Source organism: Lactuca sativa, chromosome 7 (genome assembly GCF_002870075.4).
Source record: "Lactuca sativa cultivar Salinas chromosome 7, Lsat_Salinas_v11, whole genome shotgun sequence".
NCBI classification, from domain to species: domain Eukaryota; kingdom Viridiplantae; phylum Streptophyta; class Magnoliopsida; order Asterales; family Asteraceae; genus Lactuca; species Lactuca sativa.
In genome coordinates this window covers 184065715-184090632 of record NC_056629.2, presented here as the reverse complement: position 1 = coordinate 184090632, position 24918 = coordinate 184065715, and the positions used below count along the sequence as shown (strand labels likewise).

Here is a 24918-nt window from a genome sequence, read left to right as displayed (position 1 = left end):
GAGATGCCAACAGTAGTAAAGTGAAGGGCTGTGGCATTTTCCCCATAGAGAAGAATGAGAAGATTATACACTTTGTAGTGTTTTTCTAAAAATAAACATGTAAAGTGGTGTAATTTTTTTTCTTTGTAGTTTTGTTAGTCATAGAAGATGACTAGAAAAGATGAAACTGACTAAATGTGTACAAAAATTATGTACAAAAATATAAGTTTGTTGAATGTGAGTTTAATGGTATTCTTTTTAACAGGTAAACCAACTTACCGATTAAAAGGACATTTCTTGAAAAACAAACATAAAAAAAACAAGTAGATACGTAAATTGATATGATATATCTTCTTTGTAGCCATAGAAGATGACCAAAAAAGACTACACTAACTAAATATGTACAAAAATTAGTTTAATGATAAATTATATACTAAAATGAGTTTGATGAATGTGAGCTTAATAATATTTCTTGAACATATAAACCAGCTTGCCAATTAAAATGGTATTTTTTTAGCAACAAATGTAAGTTTAATGATAAATAATGTATAAAAAAATGTAGATATATACAAAAATAATAGTTCATTGCCTTATAAAATATATTGTTTCACCGTGTATGTTCCATTTCTGAATAGCTTTCAAGTGTTTGTACCATGGATATGTGCTAAAGCTACTATTTTCAAAAAAGAAAAATATCTTATCAACTTTAAACTGTTGTTTTTTGTTCTCATGGGCTTGATTTAATTATCCAATGAAAAACAAGTTGAGAAGAATCACATGAACTTCAAACTTTTTATCACGAGAAAGAAACAATGAAGCTACCCAAGTACCCAACCACTCGTATTTAAATCTTTCTTGAAAGACTTCATTTGCCTTGAATACTATTACAATAGTGTCTCCACTCTCCACTCTCTACCTGTGAAGTTTAGAGACCAAAAATGGGTTGCTCTACATCTTCACTAAATAAAGAACACTGTAAGTCTCACCATGTCCAAACAAGGATTTTTGTTTCTTGTTTCCTGATGTTACAATTTTATTTTATTTTTGCTAAAAAATGACATTAATTAATTTTGTTTGTTTTATATATTATAGCGAGAAGGACAAAAAAGATAAGGAAGCCAAAGCCATGGAAGTTCCCACGTCCGGTGACGTGGAGTCAGCTTGTGCAGATGCGTGATGAGTTTTGGGATACAGCCCCCCACCACGGTGGCAAGAAAGGTAATTTCATTTTACTTTTATTATTTCTTTTATTACTAATATTATTAAGAAAAACTTATTTTGCATTTCTTCTGATAAATATTTAACGTTATCCAAAAAAAAAAAAGAAATATGGGATGCGATACATGCAGCAGCAGAAGCTGATATAGAGCTTGCTCAAGCAATCATAGACAGTGCTGGTGTCATTGTTCATAAACCCGATATGACAGTTTGTTATGATGAAGGAGGTCTCTTTCCTTTTCATTCATATCAACCAAATGCATCTCTGGGTTGTACCATATGGTACAACCCACCATTGCGTTTCATATCATGAGTATATAATTTAATAATTTTTGTGTGATATTTACATTTACAGGTTCCAAATATGAAATACCGAGGTATGTGTTGAGCGAGCCCACAAACTTGATACAACTGAGTTGATCGAGATAATACAAGAAGCACACAAACAAAAGGGGGATATAAATATAAATATATAATGATATATTATTATTATTATTACTACATGTATCTTAATAGTTTTTTTAAAAGCCTGGTTCCACTTTTACTTTTCAACATTTCCAGGCTCATGATTCCATTCTGTAGTTTTATTAGTTTTTAGGCATATTTTTGTAATGGGTTCGAGAAATCCTATGAAAAAAAAAATAACTTACGACTTTCATCTTCTAGTTCTCTTATCTATTGTATTTGTGCAAAAACCATAAGCTAAAATGTAAGCATGATATAACCAAACGAGTGTACATCTTAATCAGCACAAAAATAAATTCTACATAACAAAACTATAGTAGTTATCCATAAATGAGGAAACTTGCCTCTCAAGTCTCATTATTTCTTTTTGAAGAAGGACATTATATTCCCCTGTTTTGGATCCTTGGAAATGGCTTTCTTGTTTCCTGCTTTTCCTGTTGCATTGGATTGAACATTTCCAACCTTCTTGGGAGCAGCAGCAGCTGCTGCAAGAGGCCTGATATCACAAAAAAAAATTAGTTTTTATTTAATAAACATTGAAAAGCTTATAACTTTATTCAAAAAGTTTAAATCTTTACTCAATAAACCTAAAAAGTTTAAAGCTACTCAATTATGAGAAAAGCCAAGATACACATCACTTATCACAATATGGTGGTATTTAATATCATGTAATATGCATGAAAAAGTAATTATGAAGTAAAGACATCAGATATGATATCTGATGTGATATATATATATATATATATATATATATATATATATATATAATTCAAAATAGGTACAAAGATACTAAATAATTACCTGTTGGTGGTGATGGTATTATTGTCGTCTTTATTTTTTCTTGTATTATCATCAGGCTTTGTTTCTTTCTCTTCTTCATCCTCCCAAACAACCTCAGTTACTGATAAATAATCAAAAACATTAAATTATTTACTTATATAATATTTCAAATTTTTTCTTACTTTTATTTATTCATGTTTTTTTAACAACTAGAAGCTAAATTTAGTTTATATCAAACCTTCTCTCCCACGTTCATCGATTCGTGTCTTCAAAACTTTTCTCTTTTTAGTCGCCTTTTGAGCAGCATCACTCCCTTTAGCTTTCTGTTCTACATCATCTTTTTCAGGACAAATTTTCTCATTTGAAATAGGTTTCACAATTTTCTTGTCATGGTTTTCTTCTTTCAATATATTTTTAGCATCAATGTCAGATACCTTGACTTTCTCTTCCTTTAGTTCATCAAAATCCAAGCTCTTATTTTCAAGAGCTGTAGTTTTTTTAGAACTTTTCTTTGAATCCACAGAAACTTGCTTTTTTGGAGGATCAGGTGAGGCTAAACTCACTGCATCTTTTATCTCATCTTCTTCATCAGAGTAATCAATGACAACTCTCCTTTTTCTATTATTCCCATCACCATTAGAACCTCTCTTGAAGTTCATTTGCTTATCTTCATCACCACTGCTATCATCTTCTTCCAATTCATTAGCAAGAACTTGAGCATCTGATAGAATTTAAAAGCACAATTAGATGTGTAATACAAGATTTTCAGCTAAAACACAATGAGATTAGAAGCAATAAAGCAAACTAACCATTTGAAACAGGAATGGGATTATCAGTTTTTACAGGTGCAGATTCGGGTTTTGGTTTTACAGATGCACGACCCCACATACTAGCTAATGAACCTGAAGTCCCAGAAGAGGTTTTATCATTCTGGGCTTTCTTTTTGTTTGGCAATTGAGGAGCTTGATCTTTTTTTGGAACTGGTTTGACCTCTTGTTCAATTACTTGGGCCCTATGGCTTCCATTTTGATTATCTTTTCCCTTATCAGGTTTAGGGTTTGATTCTTCAACCTTTTTTTCTTGAAATGAAGCTTTGCTGACTATAGGTGTTCCTTCAGCATTGCGTTTCACAAATGAATTTGAGACCCCACAAAACCTGAAGAAAAAAAAAAGTTAGAGAAATGAATGTGTATTGCACGAATTTGATGAAAAAACAAAAAGATATGAACACCTCACCTGTTGTCACGTAAGCAGTTAACAACATTAGGGGGCTCCTTGAAGAGCTCTTCTGCTTGTATAAACTCAGCATTCCAAAGCACTGCTGGATCTTTAGGGATACAAGCTTGAACACTATATACTTGAACTGAATAATTGTCACCAAATTCTTCTTTGGCTTCTGCATAAAATGAAAAGAAGAATTGAACGTGTATATCCCATATTACAACTGCAAAAATTAAGCCATGGTTGTACTGACCTGAAAGTTTAGAGCTCAAAACAAGCTTTGTGTGGTAAACTGAAGGATTATTCTTCAACCATCCAGATAAAGAATATAACACTTCCAGTTGAGATCCTTGCTTTTCTACGAACTCTTGAAGGAGTCTATGCACAAAGATGTTGATCAAAACTCCACAAATGGATGTGTAAGTGATATTAGAGCTAGGAGAATATCTGAAAAGAAAGAAGAACTCACTTCTTGGCAGTATTTGATGGCACCAAAAAGTTCCGACTCAGCCACTTGTAAGAAACCTACCGAAAATAATTACGGTTTATGAGTTGGAAACCTAAATAGAAGCTCTTTTAGGGTTTCTATGTATAAGTAATCAGAAACCTAAATATAAGTTCTATATGCAAGCACATACCACGAATCAGTCATACCACATAATTAATTACTTCTTCCAGACAAATTTACTAACGAAACGATCGGATAACAACACAGTAGGCACCAGCGATTATAGATTTTGTTATCAACTTTCAACCTATAATTCAATCAGTCTTAAATTTGACGACTATGAACAGAACATAACGAAATACAACATGATCTACGAGGCGCTGCATATAGTGGCGAACAATTTGAAGAAAACGATAAGGCGATAGATAGAGTAAGAGATATATACCACTTGGAGCTTATCGGAGACGAGTGCTTGAATCTCATCTAGAATACCTAGGGTTTCGATATCGGCCATGTCTCCTGAGGTGGGAGGGATCTTTCGCTAACCAACAATTTGCAGCGATTACACGATTTCAGCGTTTCTCTTCCCTCCAGATTCTTTGATTTCCCGCCATTTTCTTTGCCGCTTTTCTTATTTTCTAATTTCCCTTTTTCTTCGTTGATATCATCAAACCATCGACATTCAACACTCAACAGATGGGCCTGTCCGAGTCATTTGTGTTATGCACGTGACGTCTACAATGCACGTGATTTCGCTTAAAGCACATCACAATTTTTTTTATAAGGAATGTAATATTTTGTTTAAACTTGAAATTTTAGATATAAGGTTTTTATATTTTTTATCCTTAAAATACAGTCAAATATTGCATTTGTTATTAGACTTTATCATAAGAAGTAGATACTTGTGTATGGAATTAATTTGAACATATTGTATAAAGGAAAATTGAAAGTAGTTTATGTATGACAAGTATTAACAAGAAATGTTTCAAATGATAGTCTTATCCTTTTTGTTGATTACTTGGTAATATGGAATATTGTATACGTTTTAAAGTATTGATTACAAATAATAGCTATTAAATTTAAGGATTTTCAAAAATAACCATCAATTTTTTTGGACAAATTTGATTTACATTACATAGTTACATCAGTGGACACTTCATGGGCTGAAAACCGATTCTGCAGGAGAAAAGCCCATTTCAAATAGTTCATGTTTCCGGGTTTACTTTTTAGGCTTTCCTTTAAACTCTAATTTATAAAAATAATTCACATCTACTCGTTATAATTTCTAATTTTTCATCATTATGTAATTCCTGATTAATAAATTTTTCACCAATCTATCTACAATTCACCATTGGATTAACATGATTATGCATCATGATTCACATATCTCACACATGTCCCTTTTAAGCTATACTTCAATTACAAATACAGACTTTACCAAATACCAATAAGTGTCGTGTAACACTATGACATTTAAAACAATCACATTCGAGCAATCTTATCAGTGAAGATGTAAACCTCATCGTATCCCTTCCTGCACCCAAACAATAACATTCAAATAACTAAAAGTCCAAAACAAATATTTAAATTCATTACAACAATTTTAATTTCATAAGTAATTAATTTGATGCTCAAAAGTTGCAAAAACTTACCCAGCATACCCACAATAAGTGGGGCTGAAATTGTAAATTAGATTATCCAGCACTTCCTTTGTAGGCGGCCTGTTGTAAGATTTTCTAGCCTCACTACATTGCCAAAAAATAAATAAATAAATAAACTTTCATTACATAAAAGTATATAATTAAAATCAAACTTTATTAAATTAACAAAAAGCGTACCTCACAAAGAAGTTGGCAGCATGTTGAGTCACTTGAACTGCATCATCTGAATGTGGAATCATCGATAATCCCCACTCAAAAGCATTTTTCTGCATCATATATATATACAACATTTACTTGCATATTAAATACCTCTTTTTAAAAAGCTAGCTTATAAGCTACTATAGTAAGAAGATATAGACATTTAGTAAGAGTAATACCTCTGGGTGCCATTGGACAGCTGTCACAGGGTAACTTTTTGATTGAACTGTTGATACATATACCTGATTAAATCATTTTTAAAGATTTTAGATTCGAGCTAATTAGAACATTCACCTAAAAAAGATTCCATAATCGATCTAAGAGGTGAAAGTTGAATGCAACAACATGATCAAGCTATGCACAAATCACAATGCACCTCGTTATTTTCATCAACACTGGTTGTTAAGATCTTGAAGAAACTGCAGAGTTCCATGTTTCCTTGAAAAGTTTCTGGTGATATGCCAAACTGTTACATAGACAAATCAAAATTTAGGATTGAAAAGAATTCTTTGGATTAAGATCATTTTAGCAATGGTTGAACTCACTTTATGGTTTTGCATCACAAGGCATTCTGTGCTCATCTTTGCAAGTAACTCAGGAGGAAATCTGTAGAAAAAACAAAAGGATTAACTTAACATATTTCAGTTATGGAAATCATACAAGTTATTCGTTTTTTAACAGCAGTTTTTTCAATGTAATATACCTTTGAAACAAAGTTCCTTCAACGTTTATGTTCTTAATGAACTGGAGTGTTGAAGCTTGATCTGATGCACTAAAGCCTTCAAGGATGTCATTGTTCTAGTGATATAAAAGAACTACAAACAGTGAAAATCAATGCATAAACAAACAATAATAGTGTAATACATGGATGAACATGGCTTACTTTGCTAACAATCATTGTTAGCAGTTCAAAACCTAAGCATATTGCAAGCAATGGGAAATGGTCGCCTGCATCATTCTTCTTCAGAACTTGCTGCAAAAGTAGAGAATGAAAGAAACCAATAACATTAAGAGCACATGATCATGAATCAAGATGTTATTCAGGTAAATATTTCAATAAGAAGTTGCAATTACCTTAAAAATTCTGTCTACAACATCAAGGTAGAGGCCAGTCTTAGCCCATCCACCGGTGAAGATCACTCCATTGACCAGATTGAGTTTCTGCAGTGCAATTGAACAGGTTATCTAAATTTATGATGGACACAATCAAACTTTGACAATTAAAAGCGATTTTATAGGATAGGCACATACGGCCATTCCTTGGATTTCGGATGCTAGATAACACTAACGAATACACGTAACTAATTAGATCAGATAATTTTATAGGTTAAATTTCAACGTTCTATTCGATGCCGATTAATCGATTCAGTTGAAGTTTCTGGAAATGGAATTATAGATTGAAGAAGTGAGAAATTACACTCTGTAGAACCTCCGAAGGTTCATTATAGATGAGAGGAATGACCCTAGCTCCGGCTGATTCAACAAATTTGACATACGAGGCAGCAATATACGAGGCATTAGTAGCGTTATTAAGTCGACCGGAGGCACCGTCGCCTGGATGGCTGAGAATCCCGATTATCGGGCGGTAATTCAGCTTAGGATCCGGCGCAGGACACGATGAAGTCAAACCAGCAACAGAAGCAGAGGGCAAGAAGATTTTTGACTCAGAAGCAGCGTTAGCGGAGCTGACTTCTTTCATGAGAGACAGCAGAAAAGGGATCCATATGTAATTCCACATGTCGGAAGTAGTAGCAGGTGAAATGGACGGAGAACTGGAGGAGGATGAGGAGTGTTCAGTAACGACAGTGACAGAACACGGTGGTGGTAGTGGTGGTGGTTGTGGCGGTTTCATCAGCAGATGATGTGAGAGGAAGCAGCGGAGGAGGTAATCGACGGCGCTTGAGGTTTCAACATCGGAGAAACGAGAAATGTGATCGACGCCGCCGTTGGCTGTATTACCGGATCGATAATCCGGAATTTAATCGTAAATAAGAATTTTGTCAATATTTACACGTTCACATTAGTTATTTTATTGAAATATAGTATTTGTATTTTATAAAAGTAAAAAACAAAATATTTTCATTATTAAAAAAAATATCTGTATCTTCTATATCCTAGCCGTTCGTTCATGACACGGGCACGTGTAAAGCCGTGAGCCACACGAGGAAACATCACGTAAACAAGAAAATGTTATCGCTAACTTTTTAAATTGTTGTTTACATACTACTAACATGTTCTTATTCGACGGGAGGATATGGGTAACTCCCCTCATATTTTTTGTGGTGACAACATTTTTTCTTTCACTTTGATATCTTTCACCAAAGGTCCAAAACTCAAGTAATAGGTGAGAAAGATTTTCTCACTATTTCTTTTTTCTTTTAAATAAAATTAATTTTTTTTATGATTTATAATTTTTAAATTAATAATAAACATAAAATTTAATTAAAAATAAAAAGTATTTCATTAATTAAAATAAAAATTACAAAACCTAATATTTAAATAAGTAGAAAATTTAAAAGAAAAAAAAAAACACAAACAAAAAATCAAACAAGCCACAACATAGATACATGATTAATATCTTAATTTTAAAAAAACCAAAATATGTCACTCGGAATCATCATCCACGTCATTGACTTCATCGTTTTTATCATTCTCATAAACGTCACTCTCGTCATTAGAATCTTCGCTCTCAACGAACATAATAAAATCCTTGTCTGATTCGTCAAACAAATTATCGTGACAATACTCTATTGGCGGCTGAATATGAGTCATATAAAGGTGCTCCACCAAATTAGCACGAAATGCGTGATGAATGTCGCGATTGTGTATTTCTTTTCTATTTGCCTTGTACTCTTGTATACCAACGGCTACTCCTTCGATATTTGACAAAACTTCATTTTCGTTGTACCGACATATCGCTCTTCTTTCGTCTTCAAGAATCATATTATGCAATATGATACATGCATACATTACGTGTTGTAACCTTTTCACTTCATATGACCTTGTCCCGACTGCCAGTACTTGCCAACGTCTCTTAAGTACACAAAATGTTCGCTCTACATCTTTCCTAGCTGACTCTTGCGCCTCTTTAAACTTTTTCCTTTTCGGGTCATTAGGATATGTAATTTCACAAAAACAGACAGTGGAGGATATATAACGTCGGTAACATAGTATCCACGCTTATATGTTGCATTATTTGCTTGAAAATGTACATCGTGCGACTTTCCAAGGTAGATATCGTTGATGTCATTGTTTGCACCAAAGGGACCAAAGAATGCATGTCATATCCAAAGATCATGTGATGCGATAGCCTCTAGAATGATCGTCGGCTATTTGTGGTCGTCTCTCATGTACTGACCACGCTATGCGTTGAGGCATAATGACCAACTCCAATGCATGCAATCGATACTACCTAGCATTCCAGGGAATCCATGTTTGCCTTCATGCATCGTATACAACTGGTGGATATCGTTCATAGTTGGTTTGCGCGAATATCGTTGCCCATAAACCAAACAGATTGCTTTTCAGAACTTGTACACACACTCCCGCACGGTATGCTTTGACATCATAAAATACTCGTCCCATTTGTTTGCGCCCATGTCGTATGCTAACTGACGAATTGCAGCCATGCACTTTTGAATTGGAGAGAAACCTTTTATCCGGCTCGCATCCATTTTCCATTGGAAATATGGAAAACGGCCTCCCAGATCGCCAACAATACGTAAAAATAGTTCCTGCCTCACCCGGAACCGACGTCGAAACTTTACAGCGTAGATCGCGTCATCTACAAAGTAATCTTCTATAAGACGATCGTGTCCGGCTTCGCGATTTATACGCAACGGCGGGTTTCTTGGATCAGATCGTGCATGTAACGTCTGTGTTTCCGGGCTTACCATTTTTAGCAATGTAATAGTCTAGGTTAACCTTTGTAACCCGTTTTGAAATAATAAGATTGTATTATTTGAGTATTATGTGTTTGTGCTTAATTGCTTAATTATGTGGTTTGATTAATTAAGAATAAAAATAAACGTCAAAATTTAAGTGTAAAATAAACTTGATATCTTTGGTTAATGTTGTAGTAGTTGAAACGAGGTTTCTGAATATATATATATATATATATATATATATATATATATATATATATATATATATATATATATATATATATATATATATATATATATATATATAACGCCCGCATCTGACTTCGTATGAGGAAGTTATGATTTATCGAAGTTTCGGCTTAGCGGTATGCAGCCTGTTATACTCGATTTGAGATCGAGGGGTTTTTAGCCGAAGCAATCTAAACGAGGATCGAAGGTCTCGTTGTTGGTATCGAAGCGATAAAAAGTTAGGCGAGAACGGACGTCAAACGAAGAAGTTATGAATTTATAACGAAGTTTTTCTGTCCCGGCCTATTAAAAATAATTAATAAAAATAAAGTTAAAATTAGCCGACGATGTCTAAACGAAAGTTGTAGAGCGTAGTCTCACCTTCGCGTGGATATAAAGAACGTCGAAAACGGAGTTCGTATGAAGAAGATATGAATTTCCGAAGTTTATTAAATAATTTGTATTTAAATTTAATCTTTAATTCGGATGATTATCCAAAGGAGTCACCGATCTGATCCGAAGTACGCCCCGCGTACACCGAGGAATGTCGACACTCGTACTCGAGCACTTCGGATACGTAAGCAGTGACGATTTCGGACCAGTACGCCCCGCGTACTCTGAGGCTCCAGCCTCCTATAAATAGGATCCGAAGGCAGCCGAGTTCTTTGCTATTTTTCTCTCTTATCTCTCCCGTTTTGCATCGATTTGCGTGCCAGAAATACCCTGATGCCCCGGTATTATTCTCGAGCCCCGAGGCAAGTCCCGAGATCCCGAAGATCCCGAGAAGTGCGGTTCCCGAGCCGAAGCTCTGCCCGTGAGAAGTTCGATTTTTGTGAAGATCTTCCAGATCTGCTGAGGATTACTACTTCTGCAAGTCGTAGTGCTGTCCGATCATCTTCTGATCAAGTGAGTGTATACTACCTTTCATAAACACGATAATAATACAAGTATGGTTCGAGTGTATTAAGTATATTGTTGTTTATAGGTGTGAGTGTGTGGTCACTTTCTTCTAACGTATAATTATGAAGTATTTTATACGAAATACGTATTATGTGTATATTTTGTGTTAGATGTGTGAATGTATATTCACTCTCTTCTATCTCATAGATCTGATTTGTTTTCTATGAAATACGTGTTATGTGTGTGTGTCTCATCTGTTATGTGGAATATGTATTGATCAAAGCATGCTATACAGTTTTTTTTAAAAACTATGTATAAAAATGTATATTTTTATCTACTAATATGTTGGGTAGAACATGGGTAGATAGTTGGTGTGTAATAAACAGATGAGAGACCTCGTTGTTGTTTGATTCAGTCATCTAGCGGAGTTTAGATGACGACCACAGACTTTTCTAGACAGTCTTGTGGAACATTAGCAGGTTCGCCACCTGTAGGTGTTAATGAACTTGGGTGTTCATTCGCTGTACTCCATCCCCCTCATGGTTGCCTTATTTGACTTATATTGTTGAGGAACCCCCGAAGCATGTGTTGTCGCCCCGATGAAATATTCTTAGACTAGGTCCCTTATGTTAGTTGTCTTAGGGACATAAAGTGAGAATAACGGGAATGGATAATTGGGTTATTGTTGGTTGGTGAAAATTAAATATGATTATTTATTGTGGGTTGAAAACCCTATATGCTCACCAGGCTCCCAAGCCTGACCCACTCAGTTTTATTTGTATTACAGGAAGTGGCGCGATGGCATAAGATGGATGAACCATCAAGTTGTTTTGTTTACAAGTCTGTATATGTATATATTTGTTGAATGACTTGTAATGTTAAATTAATAATAAACTTAAGATTTAATTAAAAATAAAAAGCATTTTATTAATTAAAATAAAAAATACATTAAACATAATATTTAAATAAGTAGAAAATTAAAAAAGAACGCAAATAAAAAATCAAAAAAACCACAACATAGAAAACATAGTTGATATCCTAATTTAAGAAAAAAACAAAATACGTCACTCGGAATCATCGTCATCCTCATGTACCTCATCGTCTTCATCATTCTCCCGAACGTCACTCTCGCCATCGGAATCTTCGCTCTCGACGAACATATCAAAATCCTCGTCTGATTCGTCAAACAAATCATCATGAGAAAATTCTATCGGCGGCTGAATATGAGTCCTATAAACGTGCTCCACCAAATCAGCACGAAAGGCGTGATGAATGTCGCGATTGTGTACTTATCTTCTATTTGCCCTATACTCTTGTGTACCAATAGCTACTCCTTCGACATTTGACAAAACTTTATTTTCGTTGTACCGACATATTGTTTTTCCTTCGTCTTCAAGAATCAATATTATGCAATATGGTACATGCATACATTATGTGTTGTAACCTTTCACTTCATATGACCTTGCCCCGACTGCTACTACTTGCCAACGTCTCTTAAGTACACCAAATGTTCGCTCCACATCCTCTTAGCTTACTCTTGCGCCTCTTTAAACTTTTTCCTTTTCGGGTTGTTAGGACATGTAAACGATTTCATAGAAACAGACAAGGGAGGATATATACCGTCAGTAAGATAGTAGCCACACTTATATGCTACTCCATTTGCTTGAAAAGGTACATCGTGCGACTTTCCAAGGTAGATATCGTTGAATACCATTGATGTCATTGTTTGAACCGGTTGGACCGAAGAATGCATGCCATATCTAAAGATCATGTGATGTGATAGCCTTTAGAACGATCGTCGGTTCTTTGTGGTCGCCTTTCATGTACTGACCACGCCATGCGTTGGGGCATAATGACCAACTCCAATGCATGCAATCGATACTACCAAACATTTCAGGGAATCCATGTTTGCCTTCATGCACCGTGTACAATTAGTGGATATCTTTCATAGTTGGTTTGCACAAATATCATTGCCCATAAACCAAACAGATCACTTTGTAGAACTTGTACACACACTCCCGCACGGTACGCTTTGACATCTTAAAATACTTGTTCCATTTGTCTGCGTTCATGCCGTATGCTAACTAACGAATTACAATCGTGCATTTTTGAATTGGAGAGAGACATTTTATCCGCCTCGCATCTTTTTTCCATTGGAAATATGGAAAACGGCCTTCCAAATCGCTAACAATATGTAAGAATAGTTCCCTCCTCATCCGGAACCGACGTCGAAACTTTGCAGCGTAGATGACGTCATCTGCAAAGTAATCTTCTATAAGACGATCGTGTCCGGCTTCGTGATTTCTACGCAACCGCGACTTTCTTGGTTTAGATCGTGCACATGAAGTTTCGCCTAATCGGTTTTGAAAGTATGCAACTGTTTTCGCCATAACGGAATCGATAAACTTATTCTCATCTAGAGCCGTCGAATCGGATGATTGAGATGATGACATTTTGATTAATATTTTTTGGAGAAAATAAGAAGGTATGAGTTAAAAAAATAATTGGATGTTATGGTATTTATAGTGTGATAAAAGAATATATATATATATATATATATATATATATATATATATATATATATATATATATATATATATATATATATATATATATATATATATATATATTAACATTATGTAGCCGTTGAAATAAAAATAATAATAATAATCAACCAATAGGATTAAGAGTGAGAACACGACATCCCCACCCCCACCCTCCTCCCCGCGCCAGCTTCTCCACACCAATGATGCAGTGTTCCGCCGTGCGAGACTCTTCCCGCAGCCTTCCCCACACATGATACCGTCCGGCCTAATGGGTTCCCCACAATTGAACATGTTGGAAATGAAGTACCATTGACCACATAGACACTCAACAAAATGACGAAAATTGTAGTGTTAGAGTAATTTAAGTTTCATATTTCTCTTTCTTTTATTGTATTTTGTAACCAAATATAATAAATATATATTTGATTGGAGTTGTAAGATTATCGATTACTTAAGATTAAGCACACGTCCAGTCCGAGAATGGTTTCTCGTGGCATGACTACAAAGGATCACAAATACCAATTACGATTACTTAAAATTTTCTGATTTGTGTCTAACTCAAGACCTGATTTTATGAACCTCTTACTTGTAATCAGTTTGACAAGAACCGTGAAAATCCAATAGTGTTTATTGTACGTGTCATGGGCCATGAGCCATGAACATGGGACGACTTAAGAAAGACCTTTGGACCTATTAATCATCTGTATGGCAATGGGAATTGGGGGCATCTTCCCTTAAATAAAAGTATGGAACCTTTGATTTATCCATAGCTCCTAACTTCTAATCCCTTGATCCCTAATGTATACAAATTTAGATACATAATCACATGGATGTTAAAATTAAAGATATGTGTTTGAAATCCAACGGACCTATTGTATATATAAGGCCCATGTAATTTATTGTTTATTATCATTATTTATAATTAATAATGTATTAAACTTGAAATATAACGATTATAGTATTTATTATATATAATAAAAATCAAGTTGGTTGTGAATAGTGTACTTATGTTTTTTAGATTTTAGCCACATTATTATATATAATAAAACCAAATAGAATAATTTTGTTTTTAGACTTTGGCTATAATATTTTTGTATATTGACATGTTTGGTTTCGATGTAAAAAATAAATTATAAAAGTTGAGTATATAATTTACAAAAAAAAAAAAAAAGTTCATATGATTTTTTTTGTAATAGTCTATGTGTTTAAATAATATACTTTTTGGGTTTGAGACTTTGGTTTCATATGTTAGCATATTTAATCCCTTTGTAAAAAATAAATTACAAAATTGTCCTTTTACAAAATGTTTTTTTATAGCAAAGGTTCATGTGTTTAAAAAAATAGAAAAATTGTATATGCTTAATAGAAAAATTTACAGATTCGTCATTTGTAAAACAGACATTGGAACTTATGACTTTGACAAATACAATTGAAAATTAATACATCCCACAAAGCAGGAAGGGGACAATTTCTATTATAAGTAAAAATCTAACTTTAAACAAATTTATAAGTGGTATACATTAAAACAAATTTCAAATAACTTTTGACATGTTCAACTATCTATTCTGATTCTTTTTAGTTTTTCTTTTCTGATTATATCATTTGATCCAATAATAATTTACCTTTTTGGTTTTGAAGGAGTTCATTGACATGCTTTTTTTCTTAAAGTTTGGTCAAATATTTCTGCATAGATTTCTTTCAGAGATGCATTTGTTCCAAACATTGGAAATAGTCAAAGGTAAATACTTTATCTGTTTATCATGCTGTTTTTACCTTTTTCTTTTTATTTCCCTTTATTTCGTCTTTATATTTCTTTTTTCAAAAGACATACCATGCCTTGTTCTTCCTTTTTTCCAGATAAGACGTTGCTTTTATTCATATAATGGTTTGTAAAATACATCCGTGATATAAATAAAAATACTAGTGTATAATTCATTTGATTACATGTTTAAATTAAAAAATTACGTATTATCAATTGAATTATTTTTTTCAAACTTTAACAACGTTAACTAATGCAAATGATGAATTTGAAACAAGAGAACAATATGATGAATATAGAACCTTGATATGTATTGATGAATATTAAAATCAATAAATGATTTACTTTATACACCTAATAAAATCATAAAACAATATGAGTAATAAATAAAAAAGTTATAAATGATGTACTTTTTACGCCTAAAATCATTAAAAATATGGGTAATAAATGTTAAATAAATAAATAGATAAGCTAAAAAAGAAATAAATAAAAAAAAAAAAAAAAAAAAAAAAGCTGAAAAATAAAAATCCGACCTGCCGGATTCGAACCAGCGACCTAAGGATGGCTATGTTAACACTACAGTCCTCCGCTCTACCAACTGAGCTAAGGTCGGTTTGATGTCAAGTCTATTTGTACGTGGTATATAAAGTAATTTTATAAAGGTTATTATTTTATAACTTAAAAATAAGGGTGATATCATATCACAGCTTAATTAAATCACGTAATTGATATATTTGTGGAAAATCGAAGCAAAAGTTTTATGATTCATTTTGTTAATACACGAAAATTTGTACACAAGTTTAATTTATAAATAATGTTGACAACATTTAACAAAATCAAATAAACAATTTCAAATTTAAATAGAAATATATAAAGTCACAAAAGTATGGAAAGGGTTATAAAAAACAATTGAGTTATGAAAACGTCACACGATGTCACTTAATATCCTTCAAACTTGTGTCACTTTGTACTTTATACCAAACTTTGATAAAATATTAAAAAAAAATAAACAAAAAAATACCTTTAAGTTAAAATTGTTTTATGCGATAATTTGATAGTTAACAAATAAACTATTATGTTGGTTTTAAGTGTATGTCGTTTAATTTGTAGATTGTAAGTGTGAACTTTCAAATTATCTTTTAAATAACAGATTGTTGGATATTTAGCCTATTAACAGGTTTTATCAATGACATGATATATATGTGATATGTAATATTTTCGTTCACGTAGATGCAAGGCTAGTCCAAGTCGATTTAAGGTCCGAAGCAAAATAAAAAAAACAAAACCCTTTACGAATTACAATAGTAAAAAAGTTAATAAAGAAAGTGGGTTCCAAACATTAATAGTCTGCATTTTCATTTTCATGTGTATGATTGATATTAGAAGTATCAACTTTTTTTTGTTTTATAAATTTATCTATATATCATTCTATAGATAGTTTCCAGTTGTTTTGGTTTTTTGTTTGTTTTTTCTTATTTCACTTTCAAATAAATGTTATCTAGGCAATATTTTTCTATTTAAACTTAAATAAAAAAATAATAATGAGAAAAAAGAAGTAAAAAAACAAAGCACCTAGTTGTAATGTCCATTGATATCAATTATGAAATATGAAATCAACAACAACGAAACAAACAATAAGATTAAGATTGTTTCTCTTACTTTTTTTAATTTAACTACAAAAATGAATAGAAAATAAAAAAACTAGTAATAAAAAATTAAGAGAAACAAGAATCAAAATTTCAAAATCACTAAATAAAAAATCAATAAAATCATAAATCCAATTTCAAAATCAGGAATGTATTAAATAAGTTGTCAATGAAACAACAAATGACTAAAATCAAAAATCAGGAAACCAATAAATCTCTTTTCATAATCATTAATATAAGGTATCGGGTTTCAAAATCATTAAAATCAGAAATCGATTTCCAAAATAACGAATACAATAAATCAATTTTTACAATCAGAATTAAAAAATTAGACTTCAGAACTCAAAATCATAAAATCAACTTTCATAAATTAAACTTTTAAAAAAATCATAATCATGGAAATTAGAATTTAGAAATCATAATCAATAAATTAAACCTATTGTTTGTTTAAAATAGCCAATAATCAATCGATCAATCAAATAGAAATCGATTTTCAAAATCCAATATTCACTCTTTTATATATGTATCAATTTTAAGAAACATTGTTTGAGATTTTTTGATTCTTTCTAGTTACGGAGCGAGTACAAAAAGGAAACACAAAAACAAAGGTGGAACTTAAGAGTGAGAGACCGAGAGTCGAACTGCCGAAGACTAAGGTATGAAACTAAAAATCAAAATTTTAGCATTCTTGATGTTTTTGGCTCCAATTAGTTCCATCTATGACATATGCTGCTTTTAATCTAATCTATTGCCTTAATACATAAGGCAAAAAGATATCTCTATAATCTTATAATTAGAGGATGTATAAAAAAGGGGCCCTGAAAATTGGAAACCATGTGCTATTACCTATGTTGTCCCACCCATTGGCATGACTCTGCGTAGATGCCAATCATATATGAATAAATGGCCATATGGTTATCTTTTAAAATAAACCAATACTAATGGTTTGAAAAACACACTTCAAGTAAAATCTCTGATCACCAAAAAGCAAGAATGTTGTCGTTTTCTTTCTCGAATTTGTGATGGACCAACAACCTCCAACTCATACCTAGAGAATACATTCCTATTTGCTTTTTTCCTCACATAGCTAAGAAACACGAGTTGCAGTAACATTAAAACACATTATTTAAGTCAATAACAAAACCATCCACATTTAGTTTAATTCCTATAATATGAGGAATTTGATCCATTTCCCTCTATTAGGAATGCATGCAAAATGATTGTCAAGGCTTGAATGCATGACTAATCATGGAGAATGAGAGAGTAGAAGCCTTAATAGATTGGAGCACCACTTTAAATCACTTATGATCATTTTGGTTTTTCTTTTAAGGATCTTCACACAGGGAAAAAGCACCTAAGTGCTAAGTTCAAAAATGCTCTCCACCTTGATAAAGGTCTATGAGGCGTATGATGTCTGACATTCGGAAAGCGAATAGTTTCTTATGACAAAGCTTCTAAAAGGCCGAACACTACATAGATAGATCTATATACCATTCATTAGCGACAACGGAGCTTAGAGAGGCGTATGGTAAGATCCTAGAGCTTAGAACGAACCAAAAAACGAGCTTATAAGGAGTTGGATTTCACATATGATCAAATTAGTGGGAAACCATAGTTTACCTTTTTCATAGTGATGTTAACGTTGTTGAAAGTTCATTACTTATTTAAATATGCATCTATTTTCAGAGTTGCTCATATCTCACACTATGGTACTCATACATTCCTCAACTGTGTGAATTCATTGGTAAACTTTGAGAACGTAAATCGACTTAATTTCTTATTGTTTGCTTCCACCTTTAAAATGAGTTACAACATAACACCATAAAATCGTTAGAGGAAAACTCAATTTTGTTTTTTCTTATACTTTCAATGATCAATAAAAAACTATAATTCTTCAAGAAAATTGACCCTCCACTCAATCAACACTACACATACACCACACGAAATTTGAAAAACCAACTCCACGCTAGGGATCAATTAATTGAATTGGATCATATAGAAAAGAAATATTTTAAACATAATAAATTAAGGCTCGTAGAGTAGGAAATGTCAAACTGACATATAATGGAGTTGAAGGTAGAAGTGGTGCAACTAAAAAAGCAAATGAAATTACAACTATTGTATGAAATTATTTGTATCTTAGTTGTTTGTGTCTTCTTCAAAGTTGTCTATGTTCAATAAGTGGTCAGGTATGTTGGCTGTATAGTTTTTTTTGGGTCATAACTGTTTTGGATATAAAACTCAAGATGACCAAGAAAGTGGCTTTTTTACTGTAAACAATCCATGACTTTAGGTTCTAGAAGTTGCCTGTTTGTATAAACAAACCTTATAGTATAACGAAAATATGCAGGGATCGGTTGAAAACTCCCTCTTTTGTAGTATTATATTATTTTTCGTGACATAATAATTAAGATATTTTTTATCCAAATGTATAAATATACCAGTACGAAACAGATTCTCATCGACATGCATAAATATACAAGTAAAAAACATATTATGGTCCACATACATAAAAAAAAAAAGACATTTCATGATTCATTAGAAAACAATAAATAACTCATAATTTTTTCCAAACAAAAGGTACCATACATACTATTGACAAAACAAATGCCCCCATGTTGTCTCCATATTGGAAAATAATAAGAACCATAACTATGCAAGTACACTGCAACTACATTAAATTTTACAAAGTGCAAACACATTTAAAGTTTACTCTAAATTAATTGATTTTCTAGTTGTGTCCCCTTCTCCATTTTCACCAAGAACTTGCTTAATAAACTTGTTCTTAACAATTCTGTCAGGCTTCCTCATCCTCTTTAAGACACTTGGCAGCTTAGTAGGTGGTCCTATTTTTGTACCTGCCTGATGTTTCATATTTACTTGTTGTTTCATAGGTGGTCATGCTTGATGATCCATATTTACTTGTTGTTGGTTATGCACTTATACATGCACTTCTCCGGTTAATCTTACCAACTATAAATAATAAGGATATGATAATACAATTACATACATTTGGTCTATTAACTTATTTCTTACTTCTTGTTGACCATGCACTTGGTTCCACGTTCTTGCATGTTGCTTTATTATGACCATGCTCCTTAAATACACATTACATTGTTTACTTCCCTTCCTTTGACGTTCTATATGTCCCAACCCTTTCTAATGCATCCCTTTTTCCTATTAATAACAGGATAGTAGCAACCCCAAACATCCTTGTATTTTTTTGGAGGTAAAAGTTGGATATATGAGGTTTATGACGACAAGGAGCCATGTATAGAAATAATTATGTACTTGTAATATTTCATCTACATTTTAGCTCTAAACATATGGTTGAAATAATACTCCACATCTTTGTTTTTATAACAAACCATAACAACAGAATGTACATATCCATATCCATCAAGATACCATAATCCGCAACTACATGTTTTTCCTCTCAAGATCCATTTATACTACTTTCCCAATACATATGGTCTTTAACTGATTTAAGCCATTAGAAATACATGTCAATACATTTTTCTCTTTTTTCAACTCATTCGGTAAGGTCCTAATTTTTAGACAAATTTGGTTATCCCAAGGCCAACCCTTACTATTCATCTAACAAATTATATCCATCACATAAATCCTTATTTCCTCCAACAAGGTTATGATTGGATTTTTCCTAGCATATTTAATAAGAGAGTTGAAGCTCTCAAACTCCTATTTTCTACTGATGCACAACATGTATGTGTATGGTAAAAACTATTGAACATGTTTTTGGGTCACTCTTTATCACATACACATAAGAAATATGGTCTAACAATTGAAATTAGCTCATTAGTTGTCTTAAAGTCGACTTTATTGTTTGAATTACAATTTTTCATTAAAAGGTTTTGGAAGTGGGCATCATTAAACATTTTCTTGACATTGGAGACTATATGGTTTGCATATTATTAGTGCTCAACATGTGGTAATAAATCATTCACATCCTCCAAAATTCCAATAAAATAATCAACACAATATAAGTAATTTAATTCACTGTTGTACCTTTATTGGTTGAGTTTTTGCTATAAAAGCCCCTAATTTTACATAAATAAATCGGTTATGCCCAAAGTCAGATTTTTGGTGCATTAATGCATCAATTACCGGAAAATATGTTCAGTTTTGCCCTCTAACCGTTTTTTTACCTTTTAAGGCCGGTTACCCCTTTGTTGATTGGAAAAATATAACGTACAAAAAGGGGCTACATGGATTCGAACCCATGCCTTATACCCAACAAATGCAATGCTCTTAACCACTAGGCTGAGATGAATTTCTATTATTATTGCCTAACAAAACGTATTTAATATGCATCACACAACAATAATTTAATAATATGTATTATTAACACTATTATTATTATTATTATTATTATTATTATTATTATTATTATTATTAAAAATACATTTTAAACGTATAAAAAAACTTATTTATATAATTTAAATTGTATTTGTATTTTTAGAAATATGTATTATTATTATTATTATTATTATTATTATTATTATTATTATTATTATTACTACATGAATTTATATATACATTTTATACATATATATATATATATATATATATATATATATATATATATATATATATATATATATACACGTATTTATGTGTATTAAAAATATTTTTATATGTATAAATAACATTTTATATGTTTTATACATATCAATAGATTTTATATGTATGAGAAAAGTTTCTATATGTATAAATAACATTTTATATAAATCCTTAAAAATAAGTGTATACATACGTATAAAGTGTATGTATAAGAAAATGTAATTAACCGCATAAAAATATGTTTAGCACGTGTATATGTGTTTATTTTATACTAGTATAAAACATATTTTTATTCATACAAAAAAAAAAAAAAACTTAATAAATATGTAGAAAAATGTATTTATACATTTTTACATGTATAAAAAATATTTGTATATGTCTAGATAATGTTTTATACATTTTTATCTATGTTTTATACAAAATAAATAATATTATGATATGTATGTTTATTTAAAAATATATAAAGTTTGTATTTGTATATAAGTACGTATATGTAAATGCGTTTTTATATGTATTTATATATAAAGACATTATTATTATTATTTATAAATAAAATCGTTTTTTATGTGTATTTATATGTATAAATACATATGCAAATGTATTTATATAATAATAATAATAATAATAATAATAATAATAATAATAATAATAATAACAACGCATTTATATACATATTTATACATATAAATGTGTATAATAATAAGATTGTATTTATAAATAATAATAAAATCATACATAAAAAAGTATTTATAGTTAAACATATAAAAACGTTTTGAATACATATAAATACAAGCACACACAGTTTTAAATGTATAAACACATAAAAATAAGCATACAAATTTATATCTACACACATTTTTAAAATGAATAAATGCATATAATTATGTTTATAACTATGTTTTTTATACGTATAAAAATGTATGTATAAGTTATATAATAATAATAATAATAATTTTTATTATTACGTATATAAATTTTTTAAATAATAATAATAATAATAATAATAATAATAATAATAATAATAATAATAAATACGTATATAACATTTTTATAATAATAATAATAATAATAATAATAATGATAAAAATAATAATAATAATAATTACGTATATAACATTTTTATTATAATAATAATAATAATAATAATAATAATAACAAGAAAAAAACATCATGTCACATAATAAGTAAAATATTTTCATAAAGTACCCACTTCTTGTTTTCTATAAAGTCAGTTATGCTGATGTGTCTGCCATGTCACATCCTACTCAACATTTCCTTCAATCAGCTTGGGGGTGACCGGTCATTAAAGGTGAAATCCGGCTAGGGGTCAAAAATGAACAAATATACCAGTATTTGAGGCATTTATGCACAAAAAAAACTGACTTGGACATAACCGACTATTTTATGTAAAATTGAGTACTTTTATGACAAAAACCCTTATTGGTTTGAAATTGATGCCAAACCACCTCAAGTTTGGAGTTACAGCTCATCTACAAGTAAATCTAAAAACAACTTCCAATTTCCTTTCTTGAAGTACCTTGGACGATTTTGTGCCTCCTCCTCCCTCTCCTAAGTCATCTTGTTGCTAGTGGTGTTTGTGACTCCATTAGAGGTGCAACATTTGAGGAACTAGGCTTTCAAAAGTCAAGATCAAGGAGGTTTGTGATTGTCATTGCTACATAACAATCAAAGTAAACTTTCTAACCCTAATCATGTGTGATTTTTCGGATTTGTATGCTAGTCAATTAGGGTTTATTGCTTTGGTATTCAATGTTGTATATTTACTTAGAAAAACCTAGATCAAAGCAATTAGGGTTGCAAATACACCATAGGATTGATGTTATGCACATAACCCATCATATTTTTGTTGGTCCTTAAATCTTATAATAGAAAAATTAAAATGAAATTTGTATATATCATTATCAATTTGTACCAATCATACTTGTTATTGTTGATAACCGAACAAATTAGTACAATATATACCAAATATTGGTAGCTAAAATTTTGATTACATTAATGTCACTCCATTTTTCATATTGGTAGATGTAATCAAAAGAGTTGATTATATATATATATATATATATATATATATATATATATATATATATATATATATATATATATATATATATGGTTAGGTTATTGTGTTTTTGATAAGTATTGTGTGCATGTATGGTTGATTGTCAACCAATCATTTTAATTATTTTAGGTAAGTAATTAATTAATATTATTAAATTAAAGATAACACAAAAATACTATCTAAATTCATTATAAGAGTGTTTTAGTTAATTGAGACAAATTAAAAAAAAGGAAATTTTGAGATTTAAGGGATAATTAATGCTATTTATTTAAAAAATATGTTTTTTTAAAATTAATTCAACTTCAAACGTAATTTGTAAGCATAAAACGATTTTATTGTATCTAAATGTTATTTTGTTAGAATGATGTTTTGTGATTCTGTTAGAATGATATTCTATTAGAATATTATTAAATAATCATTTTTTTAATCCTCAGTTGAATAATAACAACATTCTTGTATATATTCATAAACATATGAACTTAAATACAAATTAATACATATTCTTACAGAATAAAAGTCTTATACATTTTAATATAATTACATATACTCTAACAGAATGCCATAAAAAATGAATAAAAATCTTACAAAATTGCATTCTTAAATATACAATTATTGAACAAATGCACTTGATATTCTTCAATGGTGCAAATAATCGACTTGATTCTAACTATTCTTTAGAAAATGTGATGTATTATCGTAAGAATGTAATTCTTCAACCTATTCTTCCAGTCATTCATATCACAAATTAAAAAAAAAAACAAAAAATGGTTAAAAGCATGTTACTTGCAATTCCTAGCACCTTATATATTCAGGAAGAATACATAGAATATGATAGAATACATTTTGGTAGAATACATAGAATACATTCTGACATAATCCATTGCATACCACTATTTTCTTATTCCAGTAAAATAGTAAACAACACACATAGGCAAATCCATTGCAATTTGCAAGCAAAATCTACTTTTCCAAAACTCAATCAAACAATATTGAATCATGTAGGAACAAGAAATGAAAAATCTATCTAATCTAATTTCATACCAACAATAAAAGAGCGTGAAATGGGATTGAAGAAACCGAATGCAATTTCAAATTTAATCCAAATCAACCTGTTGTTATGAAAAGTGCATCCACCCCAATCAAAATTAAGTTATATAGTTTTGAAAAGAATAAATAACAAAGCGAAGTAAAAACATTAAAGATTATTAACTATTTTTTCATTGGGGCATTTTGAAACATCCCAAAAATGCAACCCAGAATTTTTGTTTTAATATTACTAAAACTCACAATATGAAATGTCATACAATAAAACCATGAATCGTAT

At 30.9% G+C, this 24918-nt stretch overlaps 3 protein-coding genes and 1 non-coding gene across 4 annotated transcripts; 1 reads left to right on the top strand and 3 right to left on the bottom strand.

The window, feature by feature from the left end:
* The first annotated feature begins 814 nt into the window (after window positions 1-814).
* On the top strand, window positions 815-1855 carry LOC111913883 (uncharacterized). Its single transcript, XM_023909600.2, has 4 exons — window positions 815-954; window positions 1072-1197; window positions 1305-1424; window positions 1553-1855. The coding sequence occupies exons 1-4, from the start codon at window positions 918-920 to the stop codon at window positions 1615-1617; spliced, it is 348 nt and encodes a 115-aa protein (XP_023765368.1). The 5' UTR covers window positions 815-917; the 3' UTR covers window positions 1618-1855.
* A 40-nt stretch (window positions 1856-1895) lies between these two features.
* Window positions 1896-4786, bottom strand: LOC111913871 (uncharacterized). The gene is made up of 8 exons (XM_023909588.3): window positions 4557-4786; window positions 4133-4188; window positions 3917-4041; window positions 3679-3838; window positions 3252-3598; window positions 2681-3163; window positions 2464-2563; window positions 1896-2158 (listed from the first exon to the last, which is right to left on the bottom strand). The coding sequence occupies exons 1-8, from the start codon at window positions 4623-4625 to the stop codon at window positions 2020-2022; spliced, it is 1479 nt and encodes a 492-aa protein (XP_023765356.1). The 5' UTR covers window positions 4626-4786; the 3' UTR covers window positions 1896-2019.
* Window positions 4787-5384: 598 nt separating this feature from the next.
* On the bottom strand, window positions 5385-8013 carry LOC111913893 (gamma-glutamyl hydrolase 2). Its single transcript, XM_023909608.3, has 10 exons — window positions 7388-8013; window positions 7045-7131; window positions 6854-6943; window positions 6674-6768; window positions 6516-6576; window positions 6347-6436; window positions 6150-6212; window positions 5950-6038; window positions 5764-5856; window positions 5385-5645 (listed from the first exon to the last, which is right to left on the bottom strand). The coding sequence occupies exons 1-10, from the start codon at window positions 7820-7822 to the stop codon at window positions 5594-5596; spliced, it is 1155 nt and encodes a 384-aa protein (XP_023765376.1). The 5' UTR covers window positions 7823-8013; the 3' UTR covers window positions 5385-5593.
* Window positions 8014-15814: 7801 nt separating this feature from the next.
* On the bottom strand, window positions 15815-15900 carry TRNAY-GUA (transfer RNA tyrosine (anticodon GUA)). Its single transcript is given in 2 exon segments — window positions 15815-15850; window positions 15864-15900. It is a non-coding gene; the product is annotated as a tRNA-Tyr (tRNA).
* Window positions 15901-24918: the final 9018 nt, after the last annotated feature.

Excerpts from the sequence above, each read along its gene's own strand:
- LOC111913883 (XM_023909600.2), top strand. The coding sequence starts at position 918 with ATGGGTTGCTCTACATCTTCACTAAATAAAGAACACT. Across the intron at positions 955-1,071 it reads TTCACTAAATAAAGAACACT|CGAGAAGGACAAAAAAGATA; the intron begins GTAAGTCTCACC and ends TATATATTATAG. Across the intron at positions 1,425-1,552 it reads AGTTTGTTATGATGAAGGAG|GTTCCAAATATGAAATACCG; the intron begins GTCTCTTTCCTT and ends TTACATTTACAG.
- LOC111913871 (XM_023909588.3), bottom strand. The coding sequence starts at position 4,625 with ATGGCCGATATCGAAACCCTAGGTATTCTAGATGAGATTCAAGCACTC. Across the intron at positions 3,164-3,251 it reads TCCCATTCCTGTTTCAAATG|ATGCTCAAGTTCTTGCTAAT; the intron begins GTTAGTTTGCTT and ends AAATTCTATCAG. Across the intron at positions 2,159-2,463 it reads AATACCATCACCACCAACAG|GCCTCTTGCAGCAGCTGCTG; the intron begins GTAATTATTTAG and ends TTGTGATATCAG.
- LOC111913893 (XM_023909608.3), bottom strand. The coding sequence starts at position 7,822 with ATGAAACCGCCACAACCACCACCACTACCACCACCGTGTTCTGTCACT. Across the intron at positions 5,857-5,949 it reads GCTGCCAACTTCTTTGTGAG|TGAGGCTAGAAAATCTTACA; the intron begins GTACGCTTTTTG and ends TTGGCAATGTAG. Across the intron at positions 5,646-5,763 it reads ACTTATTGTGGGTATGCTGG|GAAGGGATACGATGAGGTTT; the intron begins GTAAGTTTTTGC and ends GTTTGGGTGCAG.